The sequence below is a fragment of the Pelobates fuscus genome, chromosome 7, assembly GCF_036172605.1.
Source record: "Pelobates fuscus isolate aPelFus1 chromosome 7, aPelFus1.pri, whole genome shotgun sequence".
NCBI classification, from domain to species: Eukaryota; Metazoa; Chordata; class Amphibia; order Anura; family Pelobatidae; genus Pelobates; species Pelobates fuscus.
The window spans coordinates 116,256,577-116,282,986 of NC_086323.1; the positions used below are offsets into that span (position 1 = coordinate 116,256,577).

Below are 26,410 nucleotides of genomic sequence, written 5' to 3' on the forward strand. Positions count from 1 at the left end.
CTTCTAAGAATGGGTAATAATTTCATAAAGATATTTTGGTATAATTTTATATACCAACAAGCCTCCAACCACCTTTTGCACTATAAGGGGGTGGGGGGTGGGGGGGGGGGGGGGGTGGGGGTGGGGGGGGGGGGCAGAGGGCAGAGGGAGAAATGCTCTACATAGGGTCCCTGTGTTTCTAATTAAAATAATTTGCGGGTCAGGACAAGTGGCTTGTCACGAAGAACAAGTGGATGGGGTTACCACAGTAGATTTTTAAAAGACTTTCCATATTTCTGTGCATGTAACTGTGCAAACCAGTAACACAGAATACCCAGTCCGTAATAAAGTGGCAGCTCTTATTGAAGGGGACAATTTTCCATGAAACCATGTTACAGCCTGCACATAGTGGTTTTATATTGCATCTCTAAATAATGTATTGCTTGGGGGGGGGGAATCAATGCCATCCCCAGTATATTAAAATGTAATTATCAGCACAATATAATTGTATGTCTGTAGTGTCCTACATTGACCATGTCTGTAGTGAGCACTACATTGACCATGTCTGGCAGAGAAGCTCAGTGGAGAAGTTAAAAGTGGAAGTAGCTTTACACTGCTGTCAACTCAACTCTACATGCAGCATTTACAGCTGAGCTGAACCTCTCAGCCAATTAGAAATAAGATTTTGGTATTTGTGATAAAAGGGTATGGTATAGTAAATCTGTTACTGACCTCTGTGGGCATCCCGCCCCCCCCCCCCCCCCCCCAAAAAAAAAAAACAAGTCCCATTATCAGAACGTTTGAGATGCACTTTTATAGATGGAAGTCCCTTGTTTATATAAATTTCTAACCCACATATAATGGACTAGGTTGTTAACTTTCTAAACCTCATTGTTACTATGACATCACTGAAACCGTCCTTCCTGTACTGTTATGCGTTTACTTTACAAAGTGTCTTCTCTCCACCTTTGCTACAGTAACTGTTTACAAGGCATTAATGAAATCAAAGGTATGGCCAACTAACTAAAAATTTGCCTTTTTTTTATTTTTTCTTAATTGTTTGTTAGTTAATAAAGGGCTTTATTTCAGCATTGCAAGATATATAAGAAGAAGGAAATGGTAGCACATTAAGCCATACTATTTAAAGTAAGAGCCTGATGGCAAAGTTCTCAGGCAGGTGAAACTGTTGGGATACTTTCCCAGGATGACAGGGTTTCCATCCAGTCGAACTTCATCTAGCTTGGTTCGAACATAATATGTGTTGTTAGATTTGCAGAATGTGTCATCTGTGATTGAAGTGATATTGTTGAACTGCAAGATAAATTCATATATTACAGATTAGCAAACCCATTAATGTTTGTAAGGCAAGAAGACTATACAAACTATATGTACTAGACTAGAAAGGAATCTTTGGGAACCAACATAGCAACCTCTTTAAAATGCTTTATTTTGCAGGCAAACTTAACAATGGTGCTGCCCTTTCATGAACCTTAAAGGACCACTATAGGCACCCAGACCACTTCAGCTTAATGAAGTGGTCTGGGTGCCTGGTCCATCTAGGATTAACCTTTTCTGCTGTAAACATAGCAGTTTCAGAGAAACTGCTATGTTTACCTAAGGGGTTAATCCAGCCTCTAGTGGCTGTCTCATTGACAGCCGCTAGAGGCGCTTCCACGCTTCTCACTGTGATTTTCACAGTGAGAAGACGCCAGCGTCCATAGGAAAGCATTGAGAATGCTTTCCTATGGACTGGCTGAATGCGCGCGCGGCTCTTGCCGCGCATGCGCATTCACCTGATGACATCAGAAGAGGGAGGAGAATCCCAGCGCCGAGGGAGCCCAGCGCTGGAAAAAAGGTAAGGGATTAACCCCTTCCTCCCCCTTCAGCCCAGGGGGAGTGGGACCCTGAGGGTGAGGGCACCCTCAGGGCACTATAGTGCCAGGAAAAGGAGTATGTTTTCCTGGCACTATAGTGGTCCTTTAACACCTGATGATGAACTAGATTTTGAGAAATATTTGTATCAAAAGGAACATCGGAAAGCATTGCTTAGAAAAGAGTAGTTTAACTCAAGTAAAATGTTTTTTTCTTCACTGTTCATTAAAACTTAGGTTATAATTAATTAGGTTATATCCTGGGTTGTAAGAAATGTTGCCCTAATGGTTATGGCTCATCCACCAACCCAGGTCAATGATGAACGGTTTAATAGCTTAGTTAGAAAAATGCAAAAGTCAATTATGTTTTAATTTTGACGGTAATTTCAAATTCCCTTTGACTTCCTGGCAACTCTCACTTCTTTAGTGCATGGGTGGGGGGAACCTTTGGCTCTCCAGATGTTATGGACTACATCTCCATTGATGCTTTGCTAGCATTATGACTGTAAGAGCATTATGGGAGATGTAGTCCAAAACATCTGGAGGGCCGAAGGTTCCCCACCCCTGCTTTAGTGAATAACCCTGGCTGTGTTTTGAATTCCCTGCCATGAGTATATCACTACTTTGTCTACTGTTTTGACTAAATGAAGCAGCATTGCCGGCTAAACATTACACCCCAAGGACGGGGAACGTCAGGGAGCACAGAATGTGAGGGACTCCTGATGTAGTCAGTTAGCACCCCTCCAGCATTTCATGTACTGTATCCCCTTATAATCCATAAACAGCCTGTGCTTGGGAGTTGTAGTTAATTAAGCGTCAGAAGGCTACATGTGTCAGCCAAGCAGGCAGATCAGGGGCAGAGCCAGCAGCAACAGACTAGAATAAAGGTAAGATTTACATAAAGCCTTTAAATTAGCTGTAAATATTCAGCTTGACATCATCAAATACTATGCTATAATGATGAGAACATTGACAAACCTGTAGGTGAATGACACGTAGGCTCTCTGGCAGGTTCTGTGGTACACTTTCCAGCTGATTGTTAGCCAAGTAGAGGTAAGCTAAATTGGTCATTTTCTGTAGGGATATAATTTGATTAAAACTTTTATTTTGCTATAGAGATTGGGTTTGAAGTGAAGGCTACATTGTGTATGTTCACATATGTTGAATGTGGTATCCTGTGTTATGACTTATTACTTACATGGATTTAAAGAAACACTCCAAGCACCATAACCACTACAGCACACTGTAGTAATTTTGATGCAAGGAGTGCGCTAGTGTCCCCATTGTAAAAAGTTAGATCATTTGCAAATGGTTTGACATCTTACCTGGGGCCTGCTGGGCACTGATCACCTCCATTAGAAGAGCCAGAAGCTCTCTGCATTTAGCAGAGCCTGGCAGTGAATCAGTACTTCCGTGCAGGAGTTTTTGACTTTCCATAGACCAAGTGACTGGCGCCCAGGGTATACCTGGTAAGAAGCCAAACCATTAGGGAGCAAGTGTGGACCAATAAAATTAGACTAGAGACCAAGTAATAAGACCAGGTAATAACACAGGTAATTAGAACCTAAAGCATATACAGTCATTAATTTTCTTTACATATGGCCTCAGTGTGAATGAAAACAAAGTAAAGTGACAAGTGCAACGTATGATGATTGTTATTTAGCATTTATGCAATGCTAACTTATTCCATAGAGCTTTATAAAATTATAAAGGAGGAATTTAACGATTGAGAAAATTTGCTACAAATTTTTACAGGAACAATAGGTTGATGAACAATCTAGAGATGGAGGGGTATAAAAACATAATAGGAAGGGCAATGTGAGGAAGAGCAACCAGGTGACAACAGAATTGGAATGTCAGAGTGAAGTGGTCTGTGGGCACACATATTAAGTTGAGGGCATGAAAAATAGGTTTGAGGATTACTATTTACCTTGGGAGGCCATATGCTATTCTGAAGAGATGGGTTTTAAAGGACTTTTTATAAAATTGAAGACTAGGGGAGAGGCTAATGAGGGGAGGCATGCTGTGGAGCTCCCTGTGAGAAGTCCTGTAGGCGTAAGTTAGCAGTACGGGTACGAGCAACAGGACAGGAGGTCATCTACAGAGCAGAGTGAAAGAGAAAAAGGGTGTGCATATTAGTGAATAAATGTAGCGGGGAGAGGTGGGAAGGTAGAGTTGGAGATAAGTTTTGTAGATCAGTTATTTTTAATTGAATCCTATAGGGTACAGGAAGATACTGTAATGATAGACACAGGGGTGATGTGTGAGGTGACTGGAGACAAAAGTAAGCCTTGCAGCAGCATTCATTATAGACTGTTGACAGGCTTTATGATTTCTGGAGTGACCAGTTAGTAGTCAATATGAGAAATTCTAAGAGCATGAACTAGCTACTTGGTAGCATCATGTGTAAGTGCCAGTATGGGCAATGTTTGGTATGATGGTAAATGAATAACTGTATACATACATACTTAGTATTTTGGGATAAGTGGCGATGACTAAGAACCGAGTCTGACCAAATAAGGACAATTTCTGAAATCCTGATTGATGTGATTTTTTTTTCATGACCGTTTCTTAGTAATATTTGCACCACTTGCAATTAATATTCAATAAAAAAATGTTACCTTGAAAGCATTTGCTTTAATTGCTTTGCTCTTAATGAGGTTGTGGTTTGCGTTGAATGAGGTCAGCTTTGTAGGTAAAGCTGGAATCCGTGTGAGTTTGTTTTCTGCGAGTGAAAGCTGTTCCAGTAAAACTAACTTTTCAAAAGCTTTATCTTCAATTTCTGATATCTCATTGCCAGTTAAATCGATTCTCTTTAATGTAGCTGTATATATTTTTATATAAAAGAAAACAAACAAAAAAATATCAGGAAAGTTTCAAATAGCATTTTATTTTCTTCTTTTGATGCTAGTGTTGAATCTGTGCATTATAAAATGCTAATTTATTGACAGTAAAAGTAACAGAGTAAGAAATGTGTATCTTTTTTTTTTTTTTTTAACAGAACATGCACCAGCCATTCCATGGCAACGGTTATTGGCTGTTGAAAGATGACTATACTGGTGCTGTTAGTTTTTTTTTTTTTTCATTAAATTTGCGGGGGGGAACTGGATACGTTTTCCTCTATCAATTCGATAATAAATCATATCACCATACAAAGAACTAATGAGTGTCTAGATGTGAATATGCAGACTGCATGCTTCCTAAAGAGAGGCTCCTTGTACACTTAAAGGTACATTTCAGACCCCGAAAGCCCCTTAGCTTGCTGAAAAGCTGCATGTGTGAAGTGTGTCCTATTTTTTTTTTTATATTGCAAAAAGTGCCGATTTCAGTAGAAATTTAATTAATTTTTTAATTTTTTTTTTTTAGAAATTAACCTGGTTATACCTATTCCTGGTTTGATTAACTTTGTTGCACTAAACTCAAGAGGCTGCAGTTGCTCAAAACACATGCCATGTACATACTTCTCATTGAGCTGCATTGGGAAGTCTGTGATTTGACAGACACAGAAATTCTGAGCGGAGTTAGAAGACAGTTTGTAAATGCAGCAAACAACAGGTTTTGCAAGCTGTTTTTAGATATAATCCCAATGCAAAATGCATAATTAAATGTATGCACGTTTTCATTTCGGGTATATATACTAATCAGTAATTTGTATTTATTTTGTGTTTGGGCAGTTGAGTGTCCCTTTAACAAATATTATATCCATCCATCCAACCTGACTAGAAAACAAATACAAGTAAGTGACTGTGAAAAAAGAGGAGACAAGGATGATCTCAAAGAAGCTTACCACCTGGAGGAAATATGTCCTAATTACACTAAAATTGTGTAAACCACTCTGAATTGAAGATAGACTGTTATATGACATTTTGTACTGTATGACAAACCGATGTAGAGTAAGAAAGTAGACGATGGGCAGTCAGAAGACACTAGTAAGACAAGTTATAAGAGGTGAAATGGGAGAGGCATTGCTTGGTATGTTAATCAGTGTCTCTAAATGTGTGTTGTAAGGGCCTAAAACAACAAAAGAAAAACTGTAGGAACTGAGGAAAAGTCTGATAAGGCTTTGTACAGCAGTTTAACCCCTTAAGGACCGGCCTGTTTTGGCCATGTTGTACGTTAAGGACCAGAGCGGTTTTGACACTTTTGTGGTGTTTGTGTTTAGCTGTAATTTTCCGCTCTCTCATTTGCGGTTCCCATACAAATTATGTATTGTTTTTTTCAGGACAAGAAGGGCTTTCTTTACATACCATAATTTGTATCATGTCATATATTTTACTTTAAACAAATAAAATAAAATATGGTGAAAAATTGAAAAAAAAAAATATTTTTGGACTTTTACTTGAAAAATCTGTTCCTTATCTAGAAAAGCTAATGAAAAAAAACTGCTAAATAGATTCATTTTGTCCAGAGTTTAAAAACACCCAGTGTTTACATGCTTTTTTTTTTGCAAGTTATAGGGCTATAAGTACAAGTAGGACATTCCTGTTTCAATATATATATTTATTTAAATAATGTATCAATATTGACATTGTAACACTGTTATCTGTCATAAATCCCTGAATCACACCTCACATGTACACATTTTTTTAAAGTAGACAACCCGAGGTATTCAATATGGAGTATGTTCAGTCTTTTTTAGTAGCCACCTAGTCACAAACACTGGCCAAAGTTAGCATGTATATTTGTTTGTGTGTGAAAATTGCAAAAAACAAAATTCAAGGTGAATTTTGGCCAGTGTTTGTGACTAAGTGGCTACTAAAAAAGACGGGACATACCCCATTTGCAATACCTTGGGTTATCTTCTTTTGCAAATGGTATGCCATCATGGGGGTCATTCTCAGTCCTGGGCTACCATACGCTCTCAAAGGCAAAATAACCAACCTGGTAATTTTCTTTTTTTTTTGTAAAGTCACTTTTTATTATTGTCTGTCAGCAAAGTGAATAAGCAAACAAGACAGTCAAATGAGATAGCAGTGGGACACGCAGGTCTCCATTCAAGGTACATCAGCAATAGGCATGATGGATGCGCAGATCCACAGCAGGTAGGCTTACAGATGAATGTGGAGCGAAAGTGGCTGCCTCACTCTATGTGGTCTTGGTGTGTATAGAGACCAGTTTGCCTTTGTATAAATAAGAAAGCGGTAGAGAACAACATAATCGTTTACGAACTACGGGACGCGGAGGTCCCTAAAAGGGTAGGTCAAAATGGCTACAGTAATGGTAATTTTCCATGTAAAAATATTTGACCCTTATACTACAAAACCTGTACATTGGGGGCACTGTTATACTCAGGAGACTTTGCCGAACACAAATATATGTGTTTCAGAACAGTAAAATGTATCACAGCAATAATATCATAAGTGAAAGTGGCGTTTGTGTGTGAAAAATGCAAAAAACTTCACTTTCACTGACAATATGATCGCTGTGATATGTTTTACTGTTTTGAAACACTAATATTTGTGTTCAGCGAAGTCTCCCGAGTAAAACAGTACCCCCCTATGTACAGGTTTTAGGGTGTCATAGAAAGTTACAGGGTTAAACACAGTGCTAGCAAATTAAATTCTCTGGACTTTCGGCCTCGGTTGTCAGGCATGTCCCTCAAATTGCATCAATAAAATTACTTAATTAGGTAAAAATATTACATAAATATGCACGTAGAATTTAAATATATATATATATATATATTTGAAGTCTGCATGTATATTTAGGAAATTATTTATGTAATTATGTATATGGACATATGTATATTTCATATTATTTTTATTTATTTATACATATATATATCATTACATTCTAAGTGTATTTTGATATAAATATAGATATATATTATCAAAATATTGTTAGAATAAAATTACATATATATATATATATATATATATATATATATATTTTCTTTAAATTAGTAAAAATTATTTTTACACTTAGTTTGACATTATGTATATAAGATATATATATATATATATTTATAGATATAATACATGTGTGTGCGTGTGTGTGTGTATATATATATATATATATATATATATAATTTTTTTTACACTGATTGCTAGTTTTCTAACTTTATTTTATGATTTTACACTTGCAGGGAGACTGCCAATCAGCACAGACAGTCCCCCCACAGGCACCTATTGCGGCCATGTGATCAGCGATCAAGTGGCCGCGTGGTCCTAATCTGCCGCGGGGAGACTGCCTGGGCAGACAGGCAGCCCCCCTGGACCGGACGAAACGCTGATCGCCGCCGGGGGAACGATGGCGATCAGGTAAGTACCCCAAAACCGTTATGACGGTTCAGGACCATCATCGGTCCTCAAGGGGATGTTTCCGATGACGGTCCTGAACCGTCATCGGTCCTTAAGGGGTTAACAAGAATGGCGCAGCCCTAGATTAATTCTGTAAGTGATAGTTGGACATTTTACTAATGGACTAGCAGTGGTTAGATCTAGTTTAAGATATAGTTGTACAGGTATTTGTGATAATGCAACCAATATTAACATTACAATTCGAGAGGATGAAGATGTAATGACTGACAAATGGTATGAACAGTGGGTAAGGGAGACAAGCATGGTGACAATATTCTGGTCTGTAATAGTGGTAATCAATGTATGTGTAAGACTTTTTGATTATTTTTTTTTAACAGTAGGTTACAGTGATTAACCTAATAGTTAAAACGTGAACAATACCAATTGGTTGCATTTTGTTTTCAGATAGGGTCAAGGACAGCTTATTTAAGAAGAAAGCAATACAATTTACAGAATGACTGGATGTCATAAGTGTTATTGGTAGCACTATTGACCTGGAATTTGGGGTTAAAAATGGAAAAATAAATTGCTCTCTTGAGTTTTCGTAATCAGACCTTTTGATTATAGAGAAGATAGAGAAGATAGAAAAGTAGTGGCCTAATAGGAAATTAGAATTCTTCGATTTCTAAGTGATATTGGCAAATAGGTGTACTTGAAATGTGGAGCTGGTAATGTGGCACACTGAAAATGGTGGGAATTAAAGGTACTCTCCAGTGCCAGGAAAACAAATCCGTTTTCCTGGCAATGCAGGACCCTGCAGTGCTCCCTCCATCCCAGCCCCCATCCCATGTTGCTGAAGGAATTAAAACCCCTTCAGTGACTTACCTGCCGATGTCAGACTGTCTGATAGACAGCCACAAGAGGAGGACTTAACTCTGCAAGGTAATTATTGCAGTTTATAAAAACTGTAATAATTACACTTGCAGGATTAAGGGTGATGAGAGGTGCCACCCAGACCACTCCAATGGGCAGAAGTGGTCTGGGTGCCTGGAGTGTCCCTTTAAGTCAAAACTATATGTTTATAAAACAAAGAAAATATTGCATTAGCTGTCAATCTGAAGTTCACTGATTTTAAGAGAGTAGATAATGTGCAAAACTATTTCTAATAGTTCAGTTAAACGAAGATTTTGTCATATGACAACTTACGGAAATCAGCGAAGTCTTTTGCAGTGACCTTCTTAATTTTGTTAAAACGTGCATAAAGGTATGCTGTCTCTTTCGGCAAAGGAGGTATTTCCTCCATATCTGTTTCTTCACAGTACACAGATCCACTGAGGCAAACACAAGCCAGACATGTGGGTAAATCTGTAGAGAAAAATGTGGGCCAGACGTTCAGTGTAAAGTATACTATGAAACATACTGGCAAGCCCAGGGTCCTGACTTTGTGCAATAGCTTAGGTGTTTTGTGATCGATATGCTTTTATATGTGATAAAAGTAAAAACATTTTTTATTATAAGCTATTTAAAACGTAATCTTCAATCTTAAAATAATCTTATTGGATTTTCAGATAGCCTCATATCTCAAGGTTAATGGCTGTTTTTTTGTTTGTATTTTTGCCAAAAAGAAAAGTCAATGTTTGTCATGCTATAACTTATGCTTTTTTGAAAAAACATTCAATTCTATGTATACATTGTGCTAATAGATTTGCCAGAAAACTGGGACCAAAAAAAACCCCCAAAACACCGCTATTTAAAAACTTTATTTTCTTCCCATGTGTCTGTGAATTCTTTGGCATAGTAGACTCTACGAGGTGGGGTAGTTTTGGTATAATATAATGTATAGGTACTAGCATATATTCATTTGATTTTAGGCATATTTTTATAGTTTCCAGATTTGTTTAACTTTGCTTCAAGCCTTGAGTGATACAACACAAATAAAAGTTTAGTACTCTTTGTATCTTTTTGTGGGGTATTTTTGTAAATACATTTTTTTATGTATTGTAAATATTTTAAAATACTGAGTGAGCGTTTACAGCCTAGCTGTCCTTTATTTAATCAGTCTCTCCATCCAAATTACTACACATCTCATTTTGGTTATATGCAAATACGATGTTACAAGCAGATTATATACATCCAGTTTCATACACTGATATTGTTTGTTATTACTAGTACAGACACATATCCATTTAAAACATTGCTGTTGAAATGGTGAGTTTTAGATGTCAATGTTGCTATAGTGATAATGAAAGGGTGCTGCATTACAGAAATGCAGTGGCATTGCACCACTTGTTAATGGCATCATTTCTAATGGTATTGAAAGTGTTAGATGTGTTTAGGGTTTGGAGTCTTTGGATTAACAGGGTAATTACCTTTAAGATGCTTCCTAACTACACATTTTCTGTTAATTAATCTTCTACACAGAGTACCTATTTTAGGACAACACCAGGTGCAATACTTGGGAACTTGACAGTTTTAAAATGAATATTCCTAAACCCAGAATGTATTACTAATTTGTATTAATGTGGAATGCTATTCTATGTAAAACATCTTGTTTGTACTATACCTTTGGCATCCGTAGTTTCTTTAGTATCATCATCATCTCTTTTATTTCTCTGTTTAGATGCAATTATGAGACCATTTTCCTAAAGATAAAACAAGAATTTAAAATGAAGATAAAATCAAATTTGAAAACCTTTGCTATACCGTGTAGCAACTGCACTATAGAGAATGTCAATTGATATTTTTGTTGCCTCTTTCTTTGTCTTTCAGTTCTGTTTACACTGAAGACATTAAATACATTTGATCTCCTATAAGAAGATAAAAATATGTACTTTAATGTCGTTCAATTAGGAAACCGTGTGAGTCTTAGAAGTCTTAGTCTTAGGTATGAGTAAGGATACGTCTACAGGATAGAGTTGACACTCTTTTAAGGCGTCCTAAAGATAAAAAAAAAAGGTATCCAATTAAATAATTCTGTTGAACCAACGTTTTTAATTTACTGCACTGAGCTCTGGAGAGACTAGGAAATAACTGGCAACTGACAACCAGTTAAAGACATTCTTTTATTTTCAGTGGGAGTACTAAACATATTTTATAAACCCCTAAATTGAGCTTTAGACCGCATTGCATGTACACAACAAAGCTCCTTAGCAGAAAGCCAGTGCAAGGTTAACCATTAGGTGACCTTATAAGGCTGCCTAGAGTCCAGAGGTTAGACGGGGCCAGGATTTATGAGTTTGCTTGGCCCCATTCACCATTTCTATGAAGAATGCATAGAAGGTCTGCCTGGGGCCCTTTCTGTTCTTAAAATCAACCTGTCATGACAGATATATGTTTGCAGATTTCTGACCATTTGACTTGATGTTAAACAATTAGGGGTATCTTACCTTAATACTATTAAAAGCTCATATTTTTTATTTATTTCCATTACACCTGTCTCCTGCTGAGAGCATCAATCATATTTTCAGTGGGTGTTACAACTGCTGTAAGACATGCCTTCCCTGCATACCCCTGTTTCTGAAGAACAGACAAGCTTCCCATAACAGGTTAAAAGCTTGTTGGCTTTGTGGTATGTAAATAAAATGTATCTGTTCTCTCTATCCATTCTCAGATTGCCTGTCCAAAGCAGCTGTAATACATCATTATGGCTCTTTCTCTCCAGGCTGCTCTCACACAAAACCTGCCCCTCATTCTAGTTGCAGAAATTGCCTTTCCTTAGGCTAAAGGCAAACAGGAGATATACCCAGGTTGTACCAGATAAATCACGTGGTGCACAGCCTTCTTATGTCTCTGCTGTTGGCAGAGACTGAAGAATTGACTGACAGGAGAGGGAAAGTACAGATTAAATTTGGTTTGCTATCAATAACAATTAAGTTGTATTTGTCATCACAGGTACCATTTAATACTTTTCTGCAGAAAACTGTGAAAGAGCTACTCTAATACATACATGGGTTTGCCCCTTTCCACAGCTGGCACACTGCATAAACATACGTGTACTGCACTATGCAGAACTTCTCCATGTCATGAATTTGAGGGGGTGGGTTTACCTCTGTGACTGCAGGGAATTCCAATAATTGTTTCAAACTACTATAAGAAGTTAGACTGGACAAGAAATCTCCTTACACCAAAACCTATGCATGCAGTATGAGCTGTTTAGGTGCTTTACCTCTTAAAGAATCAATAAGCCCACTGTAGTGGTTATGATGGGAGGAGTACCCTGGACTAGTTCCCCCGTAATGGGGAAAACCGTTTACCTGGGTCCCTGCCGGGTCCAATGTTATATGGTGGTTCTGTGACGTTCAGAGCTTCAGTAGCAGGAAGCAGCTGCAGTCACCATTCATTGGTTGAGTGTCAGCTGATCACTCTCAGCCAATGACTTACATTTTGTGTTATGAAAGTTGCACAGAATTGACACTGTAGTTCCAGGCTGGCTGATGACACAACTATGATGCTGTCGGAGGTGGAGTTACACCTTTGCCAACAGAAGGGTTAAACTTCGTGCACCATATGCACCATAAATACTCCAGACACCATGACCACTTTAAATCACTGAAGTGCTTCAAGTAATCCTTTAATTAAAACCATTTTCAGCAAAACCTCATATTCAAAATTATGAGTCTTGTTTCTGCACTAAATGTGGAGTGGTAAGGCAAACCTCTGTGCATCATGACATGCTCAACATTTTACTTATCCTGCATGTGATGCATTGATCATCTTCTTACTTCAACAGAAAAACCAGTGTAGATTATCTTTTTATTTATTTATTTTTTTAAAGCACTTCTGTAATCTGAAACAGTAGATATTGCTTTTAATAAATAAAATCCGTCCTCTTTCTGATGCCAGTCAGATGATAGAGCAAAGTACTAATAATGTTGGGTATTTGCTAAGCTGTAGCCATAAATAACCTGATATTGCTGTGATCCTAAACATGCTTTCTATCATCACTTAACACTATTAATTGGTTTATTTTATTTTTATTTTAACTTGTTTCGAATGTAAATACCTGAAATAAGATTCTTTTATTTGACTTTTATACTTTCACTTCATTATGGTTATGGTTTTGGCGAGGGACAGACAAGAGTTAAACAGCAATTTTAAGTAAATCCTACTAGTGATGAAAATAGCATCTAGGGGGCGTGGTCTGCAGCCGAGCGAGCTGGACGTGTCCGGGTAGAGCTCCGCTGCGACCACGGTGCCAACGGCATACAAAAGCGGAGATAAACCCTTGAACAAACCGAATTAGTCGTGGGAGCAGTGATGGACCGGAGAACGACGAAAACTAAGGTGAAAAAGGCGGTAGAAACGGGAGTTGTAGTACCGGAGATGTTTGCAGCCTCTCGCGCCGTGCGACTAAGCACACAAGATGGCGGACGAGAAGGCCAGATTACGCCCCGTTCTCCTGTGAGCCCAGCAAGCGGTGTGGCATCGGATTCCGACACCAGCCAAATATTGGCGAAACTGTCGGAGGTTCGTAGCTACCTTGCCTCTGAGATGGTTCGTACCACCTCAGAGGTGAAAGCTGAAATACAGGCTTTGGGGGTACGGACGGCGGTGCTCGAGCAGCGGGTTGAATCCACGGTTATAGCCCATAACGCTGCAGCCGCTCAAATTAACCACCTCACCTCCCAACTACTTACTGCAGAAGCAGCTATAGACGACCTGGGGAACAGAACAAGGCGCAATAATATACGCCTCCGGGGATTACCCGAACAAGAGGGGGAAGGGTCCCTGGCAGAGGTCATTCTGGAGATTTTCAGGCCGCTGCTCCCCGACATCCCAGAGCACTTGTGGCATATTGAACGGGCGCATAGGGCCCTCAGGGCCAGAAGAACGGAAGATCGGCGCCCGAGGGACGTTATAATTAAATTCTTGTCATTTCAAACTAAAGAGGCTTTGATGAGGCATGGCAGAGATCGTCAAATCCTCTATAACGGGGCCAACCTCACTCTCTACCAAGACCTTACCCCGCTGACGTTGCAGAGGCGCAGGGACTGGCGCCCGATCACGGAACTCCTACAGCGCCACACCATCAAGTACGCTTGGGGTCATCCCTTCCGGCTGATGGCTTTCAAGGATGGCCGCACGAAGCTTCTGTTCCCGGACGGTGACCCGAGGAAGTTCCTGTCCGAGCTGGGGATCCAAACCCCTGATGACTTCCCGATTTCGAAGGGGGCGGCGGAGGCTCTAGTCGCTCTCCCCCGAGAATGGTACACATCTGATGAATGAGGAAGGGGGCTACGCTGTCGCCATGCCCGAGCGGCGGGCTGTATTTCCAGATGGTAAGACCTCGCGGGCGGGATCAGGTTGTTTGGGCGGGTGATCTCTAGGCCCCGCTTGAAATGCCTTTTTGGGTTTTTGATTATTGGCCTTTCTGGTGGCGGCAGGCCCTGGATACTGGGTTTTTATACGAGGCACATCTGGGTTAGCGGGCTCCTTGACCCGCGGGTGGGCTTGCTTATTATGGGGAGGGTTAGGGCTTATTTTTGCTCCCGGGCCTCGCCCTGTTTCCCATGTCCTGACTCGTTGCAACCCCTCTCCCGGTGGACCTTTTTTCGGGACTGCCCACCATTTTTCTCCTCATGATTTTGGGGATTGTGTCTGGTCCCTCGGTGCAGAGGCCTACGGTTATTTAAACACTGTTTTTCCTGGGGACTGGGATCAGAATGGGGAGGCGGGTAATGTGTTTTTTTTTCTCCCCTCTTCTTCTCGCTATGTATATGTTATGTATCGATTGCCCCCCCCCCCCCTCCCCCTTCCTCGGGGACACTGTGTAGTATGGCTTACTGTATTTTGTACTACGATTTTTAGGTTCTTGGGCCTGGTCCAGGGGGGTCGGGGGCAATATACAATTATTCACAGTTTTTCTGGGGAGCGGGATCGGAGTAGGGCGGGTAACGCTTCTCGATATATTATTGCTGCTTTGTTTCTGTTTGCTGCCCCCCCCCCCCCCTCCCTCCCAAGGGTTTGGACCCGGGGGGGGTCCACTGTTTTTCAAGACGGGCTTCCTGGGCTTCACGGGCGGTGGGCGGCGGGTAACAGTATCCCTGGTGTTCGGGTTATTTTTGTCCCCTATCCTTTTGCATCAAGTTCTGACTTTTATCAGAGGGGGTTCAGGATGGGGCAGTGGGACCTGGTTCACGCTATGTCCACAATTACTTTTATTGTTATGTTTATTTTTATGCTAGGTCCACTCTTAAGCCGGGTTCTGTTTCTATGTATTATTAGTTTCGGGACGGGGGAGTGGGGGCGGGTTCAGCGGTATATAGGTGTCCGGCTCTGGCACTCGCGGGATTTTTGGAGTCTTGAATGTGCTTCTTCTTTTTAGGATCTGTAAGTCACCTGGGGACGGCAAACGGGTCTCCCCCTCTATCTCGGTTTTTATTTATGTTTTTATTTACAACAGTTTTTTATCTCCAATTGGGGATAGTTTGGCACCCTGGGGGTGCTATTCGTGGTTGGTCTATGTTGAGGCAGTTCTGGGGCCGTTTTGGTTCCCTGGAAACGCCTGGACATATTTCCCATTTGGTCCTGGCAATAGGTAAGTCCAGGCTATTGTTGTTTTTTATGTTTTTTATGTTTTTTCCTTACTCTTTCTATTCCTACCTTCACTGTCCTCTCACCTCTTGTCATCCCCGTTACACTTTCCTACCCCTATTCCCTGCTCGGACCCCGGTGGGGGGAGATGTTGTGATACCCACATTGCAAGCTCGAGATGGATCCGTAGAGGATCCAACTTATGTGACAAGCCGACTCCCTCCTTTATTGCAATGCCATTGAAACTGTTATCCCTGAATGTCAAAGGCCTTAATGCCCCGAGTAAAAGGCGCCTTATGTTTAGGGAACTTAAACGCCTGAACCCTGATATTGCTTTTCTACAAGAAACGCATATACCTAAGCCAGCAAAACTAATGTTAAGGGACCACACGTTCCGCGTTGTACATGAGGCGAGAGCTCTAAACAAGAGGAACGGAGTAGCTATACTAATTCATCATAGGTGCCCCTTTCGGATAGGGACTGTTACAGCCGATCCGGAGGGACGCTATTTGCTGCTCTCCGGGAGCTTACACTCCCACACGATCCACTTCCTCAATATTTACGCCCCTAATGTTCCATCGGCCGAATTCTGGGACGCCATGGCTCAAATGATCAACAGCCTACCGCACGGCATGATCGTTGTGGGCGGAGACCTTAACGCCACCCCGTGCCCGGCAGCTGACCGGAGCCGTTGCAGTGGGCTACCGAGATCTCACGGTAGAGGGAGTCAGGACAAGATACTCCGCACATTTATACAGCATACAGGCCTCATAGACATATGGAGAGCTCACCATCCAGACGACCGTGATTTTACGTTCTATTCCACGCCCCATGATTCTTATTCTAGGATAGATTTATTTTTAGTTAATTCGCATGCGGCGTCCAAAGCTTCTGTTTCCACGATCGGTTCTATATCCTGGTCAGACCATGCAGACATTTCACTAACTATGGATAAATTATGCGTTGCGTCTCCGTGGTCCTGGAAGCTGAATACTTCGCTTTTACAGGACCCGGCCGTGGTGGAAACGGTCCGTCAAGAATTATCCGATTATTTTCTCCGGAACGCAACCCCGGACCTCCGACCAGCTACGGTCTGGGCCGCCCACAAAGCGGTTATCAGGGGTATTTTTATCAGAGAAGCGACGGTAAAAAAGAAACGTAAATTGCAACTACTGTCCTCCCTTCTAGAGGCCCTGGGTCGTGCGGAAGAGAAACATAAGTCAGCCCCGTCAGCTATCACATTGGCGGACGTACAGAAAGTGCGAATGTCAGTGCGAGAGTTACTCTTGGACGACACAGCCAGGGCAGTGATTTGGACTAAGAGGACATTCTACGAAAAGTCTAACAAAATGGACACGTTGTTAGCTAGGTCCCTCCGCCCGAGACAGGGTCACTTTCATATCACGAGCATCAAAGACGCTGCTGGTAAGCGTTGTACGGATCCCACGGATATCGCGTCGGTATTCACAGCATATTACTCCGACTTATATAACCATTCTGGAGTAGTAGACGGGGAACGACAACAGCGTGAGATCGGGGAAGCAAGAGCTTTCCTTGATCGATTGGCCTTACCAAAACTAGAGGGCGGCGATGTACTTTCCTTGGGGGCTCAAATCACGGCCGACGAAATAGACGCGGCAATTTCATCCTTGAAGGGCAATAAAGCCCCAGGCCCGGATGGCTTTGAGGGTGGTTATTACAAGTTGTTCCGAGAGGAACTGGTACCGCATCTTGAGACGTTGTTTAACGATTTGATGAATGGGGGTGTTCCGGACAGAGACATGTCGCTGGCCGACGTAATCCTGATACCAAAGCCGGGCAGGGACGACTCACTCCCGGAGAATTATAGACCGATCTCATTGATAAACCACGACTCTAAAATTCTAGCCAAGATTTTAGCGACCCGCCTGAACCCCTATTTAAATCGACTGATCCATCCAGACCAGGTGGGTTTCATCCCTGGTAGACAGCTATACGAAAACACTCGACGTAACATTGACCTTCTCTGGCGGCAAGCACAGAGGAAAATCCCCACATTGGTCCTGTCACTTGACGCAGAGAAGGCTTTCGACAGGGTTAAGTGGCCATACCTATTCGAGGTCCTACAACACTCTGGCCTCCCGCCTACGTTTATTACTGCAATTCGGGCATTATATACGGATGTCCGGGCTCGGGTCCGTATAGCGGGCTCCAAGGCTATACCGTTTGCCTTGGGCAACGGGACTAGACAGGGTTGCCCCTTGTCGCCCCTGCTCTTTGCTTTGTCACTGGAACCTCTATTACAACAGGTGAGATGCACTGATGAAATTGACGGTATCTCGGTGGGGGACCAGAGATATGTTGTGTCTGCGTTCGCCGATGATGTTCTGCTGACTTTGACGGAACCGACGGAGTCAATGGACGCGCTGGCAGGGGTCCTAGAGACATACGGTGAGATAGCTGGATATAAGGTGAATCTGCCTAAGTCATGCGCCTTACCTATAAGTATGAGTGAGTCTGATATCGCTCGAATAGGAAATGACCACAATATTCGTATTGAAAGGCACCACATTAAATACCTGGGGATACACCTGACGGCAGACCCTGCCCAGCTATTTCGGCAGAATTACACTCCCATGATTCGCACTCTTATCTCGGATATGGAACGATGGCAGGATAAACCAATCTCATGGATTGGCAGAATCCACTCGGTAAAAATGAATATCCTCCCCAGAATTTTATTCCTGTTCCAGGCTCTCCCAGTTCGACTCACCAAGTCTGACTTGGGCCCGCTTCAACAAGCCACAGGGAAATTTATCTGGCAAAACAGGAAGCATAGGGTTTCCCGTAATATCCTCTATAGAACAAAATCTAGGGGGGGCCTAGGATTGCCAAATTTCTATTTTTATTACTTGGCGGCCCAACTCGCGCAGATAGCGTATTGGCACACCCCTCCAGATGAAAGGAGATGGGTTGACCTTGAGTCATCCCTAATGGGACCTGATAAGCCACAATTCCTTATGTGGGTTCCCCGTGAACATAGACCGACAACACGAATTGAATGCCCGGCCATAGCAAATTCGATGAAGATATGGGACATTGCATCGGTCAAATACGGGTTGTCCTCTCGGACATCCCCATTGACCCCTTACCTCAGAAATAAAGCTTTCCCCCCTGGACTATACACCAGGGACTTCATAGGAATAGAGGGAACAGGTGTCCAACGCCTTTGCCAACTCTATGAAGGTGGGTCACTGCTTCAGTTTGAGGATTTAATGGCCAGGGCAGATCTTCGCCCTTCTGACTTCTTTCGCTTTGTACAACTCAGGAACTTTGCACAGGCCCCGAACAATAAATCTAGTGCGTTGCAACCGCTTACCTTCTTCGAGGCTATGTGCCTTAGGGCACAGTTCCCGAGGAGCCTTATCACAGCTTTATATGCACAAATGAGCTCCTCCACGTCGGAATGGGGGGACCTTACGTACATAGCCCGATGGGAGGCGGATCTTGGTGAAGAGTTAGAAGGGGTGGATTGGCAGGAGATATGGGAAGCTGCCGCAGCCTCGTCTATTTGTGTCTCAATACAGGAACAAGCATATAAGACCATGTTTAGGTGGTACACCACCCCGGTGCAGTTGTGCAGGATGAACAGAATATCCACTGATTTATGCTGGAGAGGCTGCGGTCACAAGGGGACTTACCTACACATGTGGTGGGAATGCCCTCGGATCACGCCACTCTGGAAGGAAGTGGCGAACTTACTGAAGGATATCTTCGGTAGGGAGATAGACCTGGACCCATGGGTCTTCCTTCTGGCCAGACCTCTTGAGGGCTGGACCAGGACGGAACTGAAATTGCTGAATAATGTAAACCTGGCGGCAAGGCGGACAATGGCCCAGGTATGGCTTCAACCTTCCCCCCCCCCTCTCCTTAAGGTAATACAAAAGATTAAGGATACGTTCCTTATGGATAAACTCACAGCTAAGGTCAGAGGCACGACGGCGCGGTTTGATAGAGTGTGGGCACCGTGGATAGACAGTGGCGCGGGTGATTAGGTAACAAGGAAGGGGGACCCGGACCACCGCTCTCATTTCTTCCAACACCTATGGGGGAACCGGATGCTTACGTATCAGGTTCCCTTAAATGAGAATGATTTGGGATCCCCCTCCTGTGCTTCTAGAGGAGGGTAAGACTCTATCGGCTGGTACTGAGGTCGGGTGACTGCTCCTATCTTGAGTGACTACATCTCCCCCTACTCCCCCCCCCCCCCCACCTCCTTTCCCCCCCCCCCCACCCTCCCCTTTGACGATCTTTCCAAACTTCTCCTCACCCCCGGTTTTCTTGTTTGTATTGTCCTCTGTCCTTTCTCTTCTCTACTTTTTATTCCTTAAATGGCTCTCACTGCTAATTCTATCTCTACCGTGGCTGGATTTTGGTCCTACTGGATAGAGATCGGTATCACCCAGTACTATTCTTAGTCATGCGCAATTATATCATTTAGTATCCCTTCGGACCGGGCTGTATAGAGGCCCTGTGTAATGTGCACCTGACAGAGATGGGATCTTATATAAATGTGTACCGGAGAGATATATCTTGTACCGCAGCCATTCTTGTTCTCTTTAAATTTTATGTTATTGGAAAATTGGAGAGACACCGCGCTCATACACGGACACTTCAAGACCACTGTGCCTAATGTATCAATACCAAGAATAACACACGATCTGTTTTGAATAATTGTCTCAAGGCTTACGCTGGATCGCACTAAAGACTATACCACTGTGATGTTTTACACTGTGTATTGTGAAGTTGGTGTTTCACCTTGTTATAAATAAAGAATTTAAAAAAAAAAAGAAAATAGCATCTAATTGAATTCTGTTAGGGGAAAAAAATGTTTAGATTATCATATTTTTTTACAATACCAGGAGGCTGCAGTTATCTGTAGCTACAGATTGACAAATGTAATTTACAAGACAAAACAGAAGAAGGTTGCGCCAAAGCTGACTAAAGTGCAGCTAGAGAATGAACAAAGTCCAAAGTGTAGGTGGTGCCAAAACAAAGTCTTTAGTAGGGCCTGGTGGGACACCGACGGCCTATGTGGAGGGGTATTCTCTCTAAGGGTCACGTGAAGATGGCTTTTCGGGATCCGTATGTAAAGAAAGAAAAAAAATAATGGTGCAAATACGTCTAATAAGAGGGTTGATATGCAGGAAGAAGAGATCTATGGTAATCCTACTCACGTGTAGTAGAGCTGAACTAGCTCTAGTGTGGATGGCATACAGCGGTACAATCCCCGCTTATAGGATACGTAGAAAAGTATTGGTCTTTTATTCCGTATGTGGAAGAGAAAGACAGATGATAGTGCAGTACGTCTGGTAAAGATGGTGTATATAACAACAGAGTCTAATACAGTCTTACTCACGTTTAGTAGAGCTTAAGCCAGCTCTAGTGTGAATACCGCTGAGGGGGGTGGAGGGGGCATGAAGGTGGGCAGAGGCAGGGGGACCGATAGTGCTTTGCATTCCTGGCACTATAGTATCCCTTTAATACTTTTCTACAAACCTTTATATAGTCTGTGAACATTATAAGGCAATATGTGCCTTAAATTGACTTCAATCCTGACACTTATTTCTGTTTGCAAAGTTCCTCACTGCACACTTCCTGCTTTCATGTTTCATTAGTAGGTTAGGACCAATGGCAAAACTACTGGTGTGGCTGTACAGGAGCCTGCACATTGAGGGAGCCCATCGGGTGGCCCATGCTCTTAGGGCTACGTGATAGGCATGTCATCAGGGACCCAGTTGTGCTCTGCGGCGTTTTGACAGCGTGACTGGGCCCCTTTAATTATGGCAGCACTGGGAGGAGGTGAGAGCTTGTCACTTCCTCAGAGCTAACAGAGAGAACCGCATGGGGGGAGAAGAGAAGAAGTAGGCTGAGAGGAGGGGGCAGAGAACATAGAGAGACAGCCAAGCTCTTACTCCCAACATCTAAGCCAGCATTCTGGACCTGAGGGAAACAACACTCTTGCACCCAAACGGTAGGAAACTGGATGGTGGCTATAAAAAGTGTAAACTTTGACCTGTGTGTGTGTGTGTGTGTGTGTGTGTTTGTATGTGGCAGTGTGTATATCTGCATGTATGTGTGTATATGTGCATACATCTCATCATTTAAACATTGACACTACACATAAATACACGCCTGCATTCAAACATCAACACTACATACATACACTTCTTCATTCAAACAATAACACTATTTTTAAACACACCCCTACATTCACATATGCATACCCCATACAAAATATGCTTACATTCAAACACTGCTCAGTGCTAAATACAAGCCTGCAAGGGTGGGCAAATGGTAGATGCCCAGCTGGCAAAACATTGTAGGAGTTCTATGAAAGATGGAGATCTACATTTTGGCCAAACAAATTCTTGAACCAGGGCCCTCACTACGTTGGTTCAGCCACTGGATATGACCAGTATCAGTGGAAATGATCACAGTCTGTTGATGAGATCATAAGAATTCCACATCTCTCTTCTGAAGTGGAATAAAAAAAATCATTCAGTCATTTCTTACAAATATTTTCCAAAACTTAATCCAGTGGATTTTTGCTACAGCTAACTTCATTCAGTTAACAACCAATTTGTATAATGTAGGCCAAAATTGCTGAGGAGGAAACGTTTTCTAACATTTTTCAAATGTTTTAGAAACATTGTATTTACCAGCTTGTCTTTACCAATACCACTCCATTGTGTTCAAAATAAGGATTGAAAATGTTTGTGCAAGAGAGTTCTGAGTGACAAGAAACTTCATACTAGAGTTGATTTCTTTTAACAATGCACTAACAATTGACTCGATTTAATATTGTTATATAAGCTTTCCAAATTATTTCATATTTTTGGATAAACTTTTAAAATGACTTCATTTTATGCAAAAATATTTTAATGTTGTATTATTTTGAGGTTCTATATATTAATTTATTTTTTGGGGGACATTTTATTGTTTAAAAAAAATATTTTAAAAGTTTATCCAAAAATACTATATCAATTGGAAAGCTTATCGAACAATATTAAATCGAGGCCAATATAACCTAAGCACATTAACAAATACTTTTGTCCCTCATTTTAATATGTACTTGAGTTGTACGAGTTTTACTGAACGCTATACTGGTTTGCTGAAAACCCACATGCCAAGCAGTTTCATTCATGAACAACATGAATGAAGTTATATGATTACTATATGTGAAAATGCAAGTTAATAAAAATCATGAATTTGCATGTCTGTGCAAACAGTATCAACTTTTCTATATTGAGTGTAGGTTGTTACATATAAAAGCTAAACTGCCGAAGTGTAGCGGAAACCAGGTGTAATAGCACCATATTCTTTACAAGAAGCATGGAGCGTACTGGCACTTGGTATGGGAACTGTAATGTCTTCTTGTCTTGCTGCCCATCTTGCAAAAAAAAGTAAAAACAGCTTTTCAATGGAAAACCTCATTTTAAAAGATGGAGATTCTCAAAAGGTTACACCAAGCACCATGACCACTTTACTGACTTGAGTGATCATGGTGGTTGGAGACTTTATGTGCAGTGTTTGTTTGAAACTCTGCACATGCAGAGTTAAAACCCTTTGCTGTAACTCCATATCCAGTAGCATCATTAGCCAGACGCAAACAAGAGTTATTAAGCTAGCTAAAGTCAATCCTGTGCATATTTGGCTTTTGTGGTAAGTATGCGTAACATGCTGGCGACAGATGACCAATGGCAACATGGACCCCTCCTTCATGCTGCCCTTTTTTTGACGTATTTTGCTGAAAGCCCAGCTTGACTATATTGCAGGCAAGGCATGTGTACTCTGGTCTGCATAGGTACTTATACCATTGCTCTTAGCGTGTGTCACATGTGCTACATATGTAAGATGCCTGTGTGCGTTTGCATAACGTTATACCTATGAACATAACTGCATCAATGGCGTGGGCCTACATCAAGGATGCCATTACTTTTTAGCGAAATAGGCCTTTCGTTCCATTGGCAGATATTTGTGTGTTCCGCAATCACTTCTAAATGTTAAAAGATTATAAGGAATATATATAATCTTTGCTTAAAACTGTGCATGTTGATCCAGTCTTCGCTTTCACACTGACTGGGAGGGGGTTAATGAAATGTAATATGGGTAACTAGGAATGTTACTCTCTAGCCCTGGGGCTTTAATCAGTGCAGCATAGTTATACTTCCTTTTTGATTTTTTGTTTTGTTTTCTCTTAACTACCTTACTCAGTAGACTGTAAGCAAATACCAATTTTACATTATTACATATTTTCCAGAGGCCCAGTGTCATGAATTTGTTCCATATGTTGAGTCTGTCAAAAATAAAGCTGATTAATCCAAATGTAATTTTCTACATAAAATTTCCCTCAATACTTATTATCTTTTAATCAATAATCCCCTCCCATACTGTGCAATATATTTCTAGAAACATTGTAATATATTTATATATTTTTTTAAAGTAATTTGTTTTAGCCTGGTTTGTGAAAATAATATTAATTTATCTTAACACAATGACAGTCATCCTTGCTTTTACAAAGTGTTCACACTTTGTGGCACAAACGTCACGTCATGCATTTCAAAGTAATACCCGGGAAGACAAATGTTAAAAAATCCTATTAAGAAAATAAACATACTCATGATCGATACATCAGGGGGTTAATCTATATTTCGGAATTTTAGCAACTGTTTAGACCTATTCGAAAGCCAACCTCATTTGTGTTATTGTAGAAGTCTGTATTAAACAAAGAATTAAGGAGATAGCTATATGAGTTTTAAGAATAGGCATGTCAGTTCCATACTTTTTGGAATGTAAACTTTAGGGCCCCACAGTACATGAAAAAACCCTGATTAAGAGTTAATACCGATTTTGGAGATATATTTTTATCTTGAAACAAAAGTGAAATATTCATGAATGACAGATGTCTAGCATTACCCTCCCCCCTCCCACCAAAAAAAAACAAAACATTTACTAAAACTAATAAATAAGCTAGGTACAGTTCATCAGAACAATTTTATAAACTTGATATATCAAAATTAAATAGTTATGGGGAACAAAAATATTCATGCATTTTATGTAGGGTCAAGGTATCCTTGTGCAATAAGAGCATATGGTGTACATTCAGAAGTACCTCATTTTTCTGTGCTTCCCTTTCAAAGTGTTGCTTAAACAGCTGTCCCTCAAGCATATCCAAAACATCATAATCATAAACCGTGTCTTGCTGTACAGGAGGGGCTGATTGCATGAAAGGTAGGATAAGTATCACAGCGCACCAAACAGGTATCATCTGCATTGTTGCAGTCTCTGAAGCAGATCTCCGCAGTCTCACTCTTCAGCGTCTAAAAACCTTTCCTTTTTTTTCTTAGGGAAAAAATCCTTTCTCAGTTTCTGGAAGAGAACTGCATGTCATAACAATAGTGAGTCTGCAGGACTTGTTGGCAAGCTTGGAGCTTATTAGGAGGATTTGGGGAAATGAATTTTAACTCTTAAGGTGATCATGAAATCAGACTGGTCTATATTTGAAACAGAATGATATAATACAAAAATAACTTTTCCTGATTATTTTTTAAAATTATTTTCTTTGAAATAATAAGCTTTGAAAATTGATTGATTAAGTAGAATTAGTTCGCTATGGGAAAGTCTTTGTCTGAATGCTGTAGAGGGTTAATCTGCACACTGAGAAATTACATATTAAGCTTTCAAGATTTCAAAAAAAACTATAAAAACTAGCACAAAGAAACATGTTTGCGGTTTCTAATATTTTACTACTTCTACCTCAACATGCAGAATTTTATTGGTTTATAACCCTAACTGAATGTATATTATAAACATACACATATATGTATACATATATATGTATTACATACACAAACACATAACATCATTATCTTCTAGTGTACAGCAAGTTTGTTTACATTTTTGTAATAGTGAAATGTAAAAAATAAATCATACCTTTCTGTTCAAATCCCTAGACTCCTTTTTTCATATTCTTATATACCTGGGATGTTTTGGGAGCAGAGTTCATGTGTAGTTAGTTTGTAGTAGGTGGAATGAAAACGTAAATTAACAGCACGGGCCAATACACAGAGAAGGATGTTCCACTTTTATTTTCTCCCTCCCTCCAGGCTAAGAGATAATATCCCAAAAAAAGGCAGTTCTCATACAATGACATAAACTGACAAGGAACAAGGAAATGGAAGCCTGTAGGATTTATGTATTCTTTAGATTAGAGAGTAGTGAAGATTTGCCTGCTCAATAACACATCACTAATGTATAGCTTTGGAATACTTCTCCCCTCACCCCACTTTCAGTTAATCATCTCTGTAAGATGGCTGAGGAGTGTAATAGTCAGTAGGGGAAAACACGTTGTTACTTTTATTCATATTTATATAACACAAACATATTCTGCTGCGCTTTACAATTATAGAAAGGGGATATTTAGAGGTGAAGAAGGTCCAAACAAGCTTACCTCTATGAGAATTTTAGGTATATTGTTAGATGTCTTGCCCAAGGACACTTACTGGTGAGGTGATCTGACAATGATTTGAACCTGGGTTTCCCTGTGATGTTACCACTGCTTTAACATGTTTGAATTGTTTTTTCAAAACACCAGAGCAGAGCGGGGCGGAGGTACGCAGTGCTCCGAGACAGACGCACGTCTCCGCAGCTCCGAGGTGCAAGCTCGCTAATATAGCCTCTAACTCTGCAGATACCCTCGATATCAGGGAGCAATTACCTCCAACACATTGGGGATGTGACACCGAT

The 26,410-nt window shown here is 41.0% G+C and overlaps 2 protein-coding genes across 5 annotated transcripts in view; one reads left to right on the plus strand and one right to left on the minus strand.

Moving 5' to 3' along the window:
- Nucleotides 1-26,410, plus strand: part of CENPP (centromere protein P) — a 348,698-nt gene that overhangs the window by 46,508 nt on the left and 275,780 nt on the right. The gene's annotated exons all lie outside the window — the stretch shown is intronic.
- Nucleotides 774-25,739, minus strand: OGN (osteoglycin). The gene is made up of 7 exons (XM_063426481.1): nucleotides 25,598-25,739; nucleotides 24,777-25,044; nucleotides 10,653-10,731; nucleotides 9,296-9,454; nucleotides 4,472-4,674; nucleotides 2,829-2,924; nucleotides 774-1,290 (listed from the first exon to the last, which is right to left on the minus strand). The coding sequence occupies exons 2-7, from the start codon at nucleotides 24,936-24,938 to the stop codon at nucleotides 1,117-1,119; spliced, it is 873 nt and encodes a 290-aa protein (XP_063282551.1). The 5' UTR covers nucleotides 24,939-25,044; nucleotides 25,598-25,739; the 3' UTR covers nucleotides 774-1,116.

Excerpts from the sequence above, each read along its gene's own strand:
- OGN (XM_063426481.1), bottom strand. The coding sequence starts at position 24,938 with ATGCAGATGATACCTGTTTGGTGCGCTGTGATACTTATCCTACCTTTC. Across the intron at positions 4,675-9,295 it reads AAAAGACTTCGCTGATTTCC|CTACATTAAAGAGAATCGAT; the intron begins GTAAGTTGTCAT and ends AAATATATACAG. Across the intron at positions 2,925-4,471 it reads TTAAAGCAAATGCTTTCAAG|AAAATGACCAATTTAGCTTA; the intron begins GTAACATTTTTT and ends ATATCCCTACAG.